The sequence below is a fragment of the Habropoda laboriosa genome, unplaced genomic scaffold (genome assembly GCF_001263275.1).
Source record: "Habropoda laboriosa isolate 0110345459 unplaced genomic scaffold, ASM126327v1 scaffold99, whole genome shotgun sequence".
Lineage (NCBI taxonomy): Eukaryota > Metazoa > Arthropoda > Insecta > Hymenoptera > Apidae > Habropoda > Habropoda laboriosa.
The window spans coordinates 1,296,775-1,306,641 of record NW_017100239.1 but is presented as its reverse complement, the minus strand read 5'-3'; the positions used below and the strand labels follow the sequence as shown (position 1 = coordinate 1,306,641).

The following is a 9,867-nucleotide window of genomic DNA, read 5'->3' as shown; positions in this document are numbered from 1 at the left end:
AACGCAAGCTGTGTAAACGCATTGATAAAACACGAATTCAGTGTGATAATTATGCACGAGCATGAGATTTCAACCAGTTGACGAATATATATATATATATGTTAATATCTTTGTTATTGTCGTGCATATTTATCGCGATTCAGTCTTGTATCATCTGGGACAGAAAGTATTGTTAAGTGCATTGCCGTTGCAATGACAAATAAGTCTCGAATTTCGATAGATTCAGTAAATTGGTTGAAATTTCATAGCTGTTGTATTATAGTAATACACACCTTGCAGGATAAAAACACTGTTTGTTTCGATTGGTTGTGTTATGCTTATTGCGGGTATTTTTTTCGCAAATGCTAACGAAGAGTAGATTCTTAGCATCACACTTGCTGTTATAGACAACGAAAAGCACTTTCTAAAAGTTGTACTCAGTATAGAGAGCTAATTTTTTTTTTTTATTGAATTATTTATGTTGTAATATTTGTAAATTTCTACAATTTCGTGTTGTTTATAATAAAATCTGTTCACGCTTGTTTAGCCATACTGCTTTGTATACTATCTTGTATATCAATTTTTATAAACAAATTATTTATTTTTTCTGTCTGGAAATAAATTGTCCGTATAGAATATTCGTTTTTAATTTTGTCAATTTACCTGTGTACCCTGTTCCTTTACACTCTTGGTTTCATTTCTTGCTTCAGTTGGAATTGCATGCAATATATGATAGTGTTGTATCAAGGTATAAACGCTTTTAGCTTTTATCTTACTAACTACTAACTATCGAATTCGAAGAAATGGTATACAAAGTTGTTAAGGCTAAAGAAGCCTGACAAAATATTCAAAATTATCCTTCGAAATCATAAATATACCATAGCGAGGTACCATCGTTTATTATGAAAAAAAAAGAAGTTATGATTTATAAAAATAATAATTTCATTATCTTTCAACAAGTATACAGCATCCTGTTTATAAAGAAAAGTAATAGAAAACAGTAGAGCAAATAGTTTTAGATTAATCTTAATCTACTGTTTCTTATAACTTGAACACGTTGAAATTTCGTTTATCAGTGACATTATCTACACGTTTATTAGCTATAGTAGGTAACAGACATATCTAGCTAACAGCTGTGCCAGCAGTTTAAAATTGGCCATGGTATGCTCTGCACAAAGAATATAGTGGGACATTGGTATCTGCTTTTGCAAGATATCGCATGTCCGCCAGTTACATTCAAGCCATTCGTTTTCAATGCTCCGACTGTTGGAATCATGAGTAACATTGTAAAGGCATTGATAAAGAGTAAGATTGTATTAACAAGCTTCTTACATAATATCAACTTGAAATATCGTAATACTTTTTCCCCGCTATAGGATAATTACAACAACGATATATGTATAAATATTTCTATACAATTATGTACATATGTATTGTATATTTTAGACTGATACACTATACAAATAATCGTTCCAACCAAGTACAAGCTAAAGTGAAACTGTTTCTTTATGATGTAGAAGCGCAAGAAAATGCCGATGAATATAGTAACGAGGTAGAACAGCTACGGGGTACGGTAGCAAGGGTCGAGGAAGAGAAACAAAGATTGGAAGCTGAATTGGTTCAAGTGAAAGAAATGTTGCAACGAGAAGTTGGAAGGGCAGATGCAGAAAGCCGACGAAGTACCGTCATTATTGCTGAATACAAACAGGTGGGTATCTGTGAACCAAATGGATCTTAACTGAAAAAAATACACGGTTGCAATATCCATTTCAGATTTGTCAACGTTTAGAAGATGATTATAATGCAGCAAAGACAACACTCAGTGAACTGCGGGTAAGCGAGGATCGTTGATTTCCCATTGAATCTTTATACGGTATTTCACAAACAATTGTACATTTGCAGAACAAGGTTTCCAAATGCGAGAACTGTAGGAGTTGCATAATAGATTCGTCCAATATATTGGCAGACATTGCACATCCTTTAGAAAACCGGATAGATCCTATGTTGCATAGAGTACAGGAGAGGGTGCGAGAATTGGAATTGGAATTGGCCCAAACTAAGCTGGCCCATGTAGAAGCTGAATGTAGGAATCAAGTAAGTAAATATACCGTACGTAATACGTTCGTGTGGCTTTCTCTTAGTATTAGTATCACAAGGCTAGTTTGCTTTATAGGATCTGACGCATCAATTGCACGCAACTGCTTCTGAACTTCAAGCGGCAAGAAATAGCTGGCCATGGCTTAGCAAGACGCTGTCGAGCATAAAAGAAGCAGCGAATAAAAGAGATGTAATGGCTCCTTCATTGATGAAAGATTTAAGACGGGACAGCGCACCTGGAGGTGAAATGCATCACTTGATACATTCCCGTAATCGCGAGACTCGTGATAATCTGAAAGAGGTTGTGTGATGCAGTAAGTATTCGAATCGAAGTGCGTATGACTATGTACGTTTAAACGGGGAAGGCTATTTTCAAGTAGAAGAACAATCTTAATTATATTATAAATATATATATATATATACACACACATATATGTATATATATACATACATTCTACACGCATATTAAAATGAAGTTACTTTAACCAGGCGAAATGTTGGAAGAAGAATTCGTACGTTACAAGAAAGAGACCTATTTCAGACACAAATTCGAATACACAATGTACGTCCATGATTACATGTAGTATTCTACTTGGTCTGTTAACGATATACCCTCGGTATATTTTTCCGTCAGGTTCCTCACGTGCACTATTCATTGCGTGCTTTTAGCGAGGATAGCTTTATCCTGCAACACTTGATATTGATCTTGAGATATTCTTTGTTGACATTTGTTAATTCTTTTAGTATACTCATTTTTACCTGAATTCGGCTTGTAAGTTGTTCCGATATTATTTGAAATCTGTTTTCTATGCTTTAGTAGCAAGAGATTTCACGCGAAATTGGAAAATCTTATATTAAGCAACCATTTAAGAGATAGGGCACATACGGAGATGCAAACAAAAAAATATATTACAATAGATGTTAGCGATAAGTTCACTACGTTTTGTATGAAACTAGTCTAAGATGTGGAAAAATAGAAGTGCTATAGAATTTACTGTACATAAATGGTACTCTCAGGCAACTAACAAACGTAACAGACTGCAGAAATTAGAGATTCCATATTTAAAAAAAAAAAAAAAAAAAAAACTGGATCATGTGAAGCGAAACACATATCTGTAGTTTTATTTACTTCTTTGGTACCGATTTATTATGTTGACATTCCAAAATCATATGAGTGCGTTTTTTTTATTATTTAAACCATATCTTATTTTAGCCGAGACATGGACAATATTTCGATGAGCAAATATTTAATGACACTAATTGACGTATGCGCTTTCACAGCTAACTTTAAACCGCGTCCAGTGATGTTTAGTAGCTCGTGAAAAAAAAAAACCATTTCTTATTGTTTACTTTTTTTATATGTAATCTTGTTATCTCACGGTCGGTGTTCTAAACACGTTGTTGACGGGAGACGCGAATTGTTACGCTAATTCGCATCATCTACACCTCTGTTATTGAACGAAGTTGTTAAAAATTATTTTTGAAAAATTACAGAAGTCGAACGTGTCAATTTATCATTTTCGAATTTCGATCCATTTCGTAGTATACCGTAAGCAATGTGTCAATGACCGTGAACAATATTGCGACGCTTTGTACGTACATTAATAACTGGACGATATAACGTAAAATAACGTAAGGCTAGGAATAGTCTTTCACGATACAAAATACTTCCTTGGTTTACCTTGTTATCTTTTTTTTCTTTTTCTTTTTTGAGAGTTTAATTGTATAAGTCTGCGATTGGTAAACGACACGTACACGCGTAACGACGCTTAAAAGCATATTTAATTGCCATTTTGTGCTTCGTTTTTGATAGAGTCTATACAAGTTAGACCTAAGGCCATAAATTATGTTAAGGCACTACTTGAAGTTAGAATTTAATCAGATGTTTAATAAACTCTTCTGTTACGCGAACAATAAAAAATGAATAATAAATATTCGTGAATGTTTGAAAGGGTATTTTAGATTGTAAATCTAGCTTCGTAATTAGTGCCATTCGTTTGACAGAACTATCGATTAATTTATTTGACGCTGATCGTACTGTGAATTATCAGTTTGTAGTATCAGCAATTAATATCGTGCCATTATCTTGCGTCGTAAACTTTACGGAAGAGATTGGTAACGATTATTTTTTACCTTTTTGTTTTTTTTTCTTCCCCTCCTCAAATCGATAATAGTTTAATTTGGCTTCTGTTAAAGTGATATTCACTAAGTAATATATACACGATCGAGAGCGAATTTTATGATCACTATAGAAACTCGTACAAAAAAAAAAAAAAAAAAAAAAAAAAAAAAAAAAAAAAAAAAAAAAAAAAAAAAAAAAAAAAAAAAAAAAAAAAAAAAAAAAAAAAAAAAAAAAAAAAAAAAAAAAAAAAAAGGAAAAAAAAACAATATATACAAAGATAAACTACTAACAAGTCATGTAAAGAATTAGGATTACTACATATGTATCACTGTACACCTTGTAATGTCATTCCACTATTATTGAAATAAAGAAAGATATCATATCTGTCTATTTCATAAGTGTGTTTTGTGGCATTAATAAAACTGTGGTTCTCAGACAAGGCGTGAATTTATTCGGAGGATGCGTTTTTATTTGTTCGAAATGGAAACGGAACGATATATGGTTTCAATCTTAGATAGATCTCAACGCATAACACAAAACGTCATAAATTAACGGAGTACTTTATTAAATAGGTGAAAATAGACAAAAAACGTAACACATCGATAAACTTCTGTAAACCATACATAAGTAAAATAGCGCATTATAAATCCTATTTACGTACTTAATAAACGACATGATGAGGAAGTCTTGAAAATCGTAAGAAAATATATATCTTTTTTTAAATTCGACGTCTTAATGCTTCGAGTGGTAACAAGCAAATCTTATTAATAGTATACAATCGCGTACAAATACATTGGTACTGAAACACTGTTTCATGCTTGCTAAGAGGACACTAATTCCCCAATAGGCGAGATACAAAGACGAGTTCTTCACGAATCTGTATTTGCGCGATCATACAAGGTTAATGGGAAAAGTAATAGAAAAAGAGTACAAGAGAGAAAAAAAAAAAACAGAAGAATTCACTCTTCGTATAAAACTGAAAGCATAGTCCCTTTGTGAACAAATTCCTCGAATGGTTTTTATGCATTTTATAACGCTTTAGAGTAGTCAAAACATTCGTCAGAAATTTGTATCCAAATATATTGCAAATAAGAACTTAGTTTAAAAAAAAAAAAGGAAAAAAAAATGTAATTAGCAAATATATTTTTGAAGAATAATTACCTTCAAAGTTCAGACTTTGCAAACATATTGGAGGACGATATGTGAAGTCATCTAGATTATTATTTTAATAGTATCACGTGCCACCTGCAGCCCACTGTTCACTTCCGCTATCGCTGTTCTCATCGTTTTCAACATCATCATTCATTAACGCGTTTTCATTTACATTATCTCTCATCTCGTTGTTTTCTAAATCGCTATTTTCCTCGGAACTACTGTCGAAACCTTCGTCGTGTTCCATATTCACGTACCTTGCTGCATCGTCATCTACTCCTATAAAAAGATCGTATAGCAATTACTTCCTACCTATTCTGTAACTTCAAACGTAAAACAAACAACTACCTGCTTCTTCATTTGGAAACCTAAGCTCTCTATGGTCCTGCATGTGTATTCCAACGTCAATAGGGTTGGCCATATTAAGTATCCTCAACAACCATATAGGAAAATCATTCTCTACAACGTAAATATCATTCTCATTTTCAAGGTCATTTTCAAGTACATCAATCAACGGCTGCAAGTCTTCTATGTCATTTAATTCCGCGGCCTCCATGTTGTTACCTTCGCCGTCTCTATTATTGTTCGCAAGATCACCATTTTCAACGGCGATCACCTCGAGAAGTCTTGGTGCTTCCGCTACACTTGGCGATTCCGAGTCAGATATATGATCTTGCGCTATACTCGAGAGATCATACTCCGGGGTCATGTCCTGAGCGGAAGCGGAGTTTGGATATCCAGAATCCATCACTTCCGGTGACCAACTGGTCGGCGGTGTTTCCACAGTTTCTGGAGAGGAAAGTTTCAATTCGATATTTTCTACTACCGCTACCACACTAAAATCTGTATTTCTACATTTGGATTCGCCATTTTCTACGTCACACTCTAATTGTTTCTCACTTTTTAATACTGACGTGAATTGAACGTCCCTTGTATCCTCGAAATGTAGGCTAGATACAAGGGATATATTTTTTAAGCTACTGTCTTTGGTACGATTACGAGACGATTCAGTGCTATGTACATTTTTGGCGCTTGCTAAATCACGAACATTATATAATTCAGATTTTAGATCAGTCTTTGACTCTGATTCAATCGTTAATGGCTGATTGCTTAAGGGAATTTTTCTATCACAATCAAGTGCTTCTTTATCGTTTGTTTTTATCGTATCAGGCTTTGTTTGTTCCCTTCCTGATTTTTCCGTAGTACAACTTGACCATTTGTCTTTGTTAATTGTTGTAACATTAACGTGTAACATTTCATTCTTTTCCAAGCTATCGTCGCTACTTAAAGAACTTGTTGCAGCAAGTATTTCTACCGTCTTTCTATCGTCGTTTAGTGTAGAACCTAGTGTCGACGTCGTATCGCTACTTGTAAGCGTAACTTCGCTAAAATTTCTCGTCCAATCTTTCATTGTGCTTAAATTAACAGTTGTTGCAGTGGATATGTTCGCGTCGTTAGTGCTTTGCAATAACGCATTATTACTACTTTCTAACGAAGGATTATCACTAAGGCTTATTAGTTCAGATTGTTGCGTTATATTCGACGAATTGCTATTGCTTCTCTCTTCTTTATAGTCGAGGGACCTGCGTTTTTTCCCAACAGCACTTACTTTAGTCTCGACCTTTGGCGAACTTGTAAACTGCGGTTGACTTTCTATTAGAGCGCTATTAGCGAGGGATATGCTACTGTTTGACTGTAATTGATCTCGTAGTGGAAAATCATTTGTTGAAACGTTACTATTTTGTTGAACACTTTGCATTTGATCTTGACTAAAAGAACTTGTACTTTCATTTATATTACTACTTAAACTTGTAACATCAGAGTCCTCCTCCTCGGTTTCATTGCATGATTTGTTTAAATATATCGTATGTAAATGACTACAATTGTTAAAATTATTTTTTTTACTGCATTTGTCAATACTTGCGTCCGTAGTTGTGTTTATCGATACATTTTCCTGTTCGATTGAACTGTCTAACATCCAGTGACTACTCATGCTTTGATTACACATACTGTCGTTTCCGAAATGCCGGTCCATTTTAACAGATTGTAAAAGATACGGTTGCGGTGAGGTGGATGCACGCGAAACAGATATGAACCTCGGAAAACTTAATATCTCGTTGAGGTTGTCTGCGGTGCTTGACACATTGTCGTCTTGCGAGCTCAATGTTATTCCCGAAAACGCGTCTTCCTTCGTATCTTCTGATTTTGTATTAAAAGAAGAAACAGATAATTGTGTTGATTCGTTTAAGAATGACGAAGCGTTATCCTGAATCGAATCGTCGAGATTATTTATGTTAGATATTGCCTGTAAATTTTCCTTATTGCTAATATCAGAGTTGTATTCTTCTAAAATTTCTGTACCCTCTCTCGTTTCAGATACGTTATCTAATAAAACATTTTCTTCATCAAAGGGATAAGTATTGTCTTCAAGAGTAGTGTTATTTTGTGGGATAATAATGCTTGGTTCTTCATCCCAATGTTGATCGTCCCAATTGTCTAAAGAATTTTGTTCTAAAAATCTGATGGAATGTACAGGTGGTCCAGGTTCTCTATTCCAGTCATCTTCATCTGTGGGAAAGTTGTCATTCCAAAGCTCATTTTCCACCGCACTATAATCAGAAAAAGATTCCGATGGCACTAGTACGACTGGTCCAGATTCCCGATTTTCAACCACCCAGCCGGCTTCCTCTAAGATTGTTTGTAATACATTTATAGAAATGTGAAACGATTTTAACATATCCAATAGTTTTTGTAACGGCACTTCTTCCTCCATATCGCAATCTTTATACGACAAGTGTCTAATGTAAAATGCAGCTTCATCAAGAATCTTCTCTTCGTCCGAACGATTATCTACCCGAAAGGGGTATTCATGTCTAACTACAGTTTTAAATAACCCTTCAATGCCACAGCTACAAACGTTTTCATCGCTAACGCGTTCAAACAGAGCCATTTGTGTGCAACATCCCAAGTGCTCTGTACCTTCTGGACCTTTACAAATCCCCTCAAATCTTACTTTATAGTCTGAATATCTCAGTGTGACATTTTCAGCCCTGTTAATAAAAATGACGTGTTACAACGACAGATGTAAATTTTTGATTGAAAGAAAAATTGCACATCTTTACCAATCTTGAAATTGTTGCCTAGTCCATTCAAACTTATGATCAGGATGTCTAAATCCAGAAAAATTTGGAAATAGCACATTGAAGTCTGCATTTGGAGTAGTTATTATTGCCAATTTTGGTTTGATATATCCAAAAATATTGTGCGGAAGATCTGTCAAGGTATCTGGATACAAATGCTCGATCCTGAAGTGTCAAAATATTTGTTGTAGCTTCTACAGAATAATAACATTTGTACTTTAGCTTTCTGTAGTTTGAAAACTAAAGCAAATAAAATAATTGTCTATGTTAAATAATAACCCACAATTCTATGCAAATCACAGCATCTGTTTTCTCTAGTTTCTTATCATTATGAGTGACACTACCCTCGCATACTTCAACTACAAGTGGTGTTGTCCTGCTTTGTATATATTCAGAAACTAATGGAGCACTCTTGTCTTTGTAAGATTCTAAAAGCCTTCTATCAATATCCACACATAATACTTCCTCCACACCGGCTGTATTCTTTAGGTAAACGAAAAAATCAAGTTCTGCACAACCAAAATCAACAATCTAAAAAGACGAAAAGAACAATAGTCAGTTGATGAGGTAATATTTAACAACAACGAAATAACTACATTATGTAATCTACAAAATTGCACGTCTACTTCGTAGATTATGGTTTTAGAATATTTGTAACCAAGCAGCTTACGAGAACGATAAAAGTCAACTAGAATGTTCCCGGTAACAAAGAAAAAGTTACGCGGCAACTAAAACGTAACGAGGGAATAGAAGAAAGCCTAATACCTTGCGTAATTTTCCTTGGTATTTCGACCTACTAAGTAAATCGCTTACAGCAACATATCTTTGTATATACGCCGGCGGGAAAAATCTTACAACATGTTTTTCGATATCCTGAGGTGCCTCAGGATCTCGTAGCTTATAATCCCTTTCAGAAATCTTGAATTGTTTTTCCTCGATAACAGCGTCATCGTTTAAGGCCTTTCGCTTATTTGTTCGGTAATTTTGATACACGAATTTGCCGAACAGATAAAGCACGTGAAACAGTACAATGATCATGTCAATAACGAAAATCAGTCGCGACTTTTATTACGATCAAATTTTACCAACACATCCCGGCTTACTTCCAGTTGTGCGTAGTAGCGGCCATATTGTTTTGTTTTGAAGGCGGTACCTGTATTGCACATGATTGGTGGGAACATTTTAAAATGGCACTGCGAAAGTTACCCTATCTTCAGTCGGTATTGCATTTTTGCAAACGTATATAAACATGCATTGTTTATTATTCGAAAGAAAAATACGAAGAAACGAGAAATAATATAACGCGTAAAGATGTAAGTATGTGGTATAAAAATAACGGGTACGAATTATGTAATTTTCTCGTTGGCTAAATTTCAG

The 9,867-nt window shown here is 34.5% G+C and overlaps 2 protein-coding genes across 3 annotated transcripts in view; one reads left to right on the top strand and one right to left on the bottom strand.

Moving 5' to 3' along the window:
* The window catches only part of LOC108571774 (rab GTPase-activating protein 1-like), a 7,501-nt gene extending 4,939 nt beyond the window's left edge, over window positions 1-2,562 (top strand). For both annotated transcript variants that reach the window (XM_017933906.1, XM_017933907.1), the window contains exons 14-17: window positions 1,497-1,687; window positions 1,753-1,812; window positions 1,882-2,073; window positions 2,153-2,562. In XM_017933906.1, the coding sequence (XP_017789395.1) occupies window positions 1,497-1,687; window positions 1,753-1,812; window positions 1,882-2,073; window positions 2,153-2,386 (677 nt within the window). In that variant the 3' untranslated portion in view covers window positions 2,387-2,562. The remainder of the gene's footprint in view (window positions 1-1,496; window positions 1,688-1,752; window positions 1,813-1,881; window positions 2,074-2,152) is intronic.
* A 2,870-nt stretch (window positions 2,563-5,432) lies between these two features.
* Window positions 5,433-9,528, bottom strand: LOC108571735 (putative histone-lysine N-methyltransferase 1). Its single transcript, XM_017933847.1, has 5 exons — window positions 9,256-9,528; window positions 8,774-9,021; window positions 8,473-8,655; window positions 5,699-8,400; window positions 5,433-5,623 (listed from the first exon to the last, which is right to left on the bottom strand). The coding sequence occupies exons 1-5, from the start codon at window positions 9,526-9,528 to the stop codon at window positions 5,433-5,435; spliced, it is 3,597 nt and encodes a 1,198-aa protein (XP_017789336.1).
* Window positions 9,529-9,867: the final 339 nt, after the last annotated feature.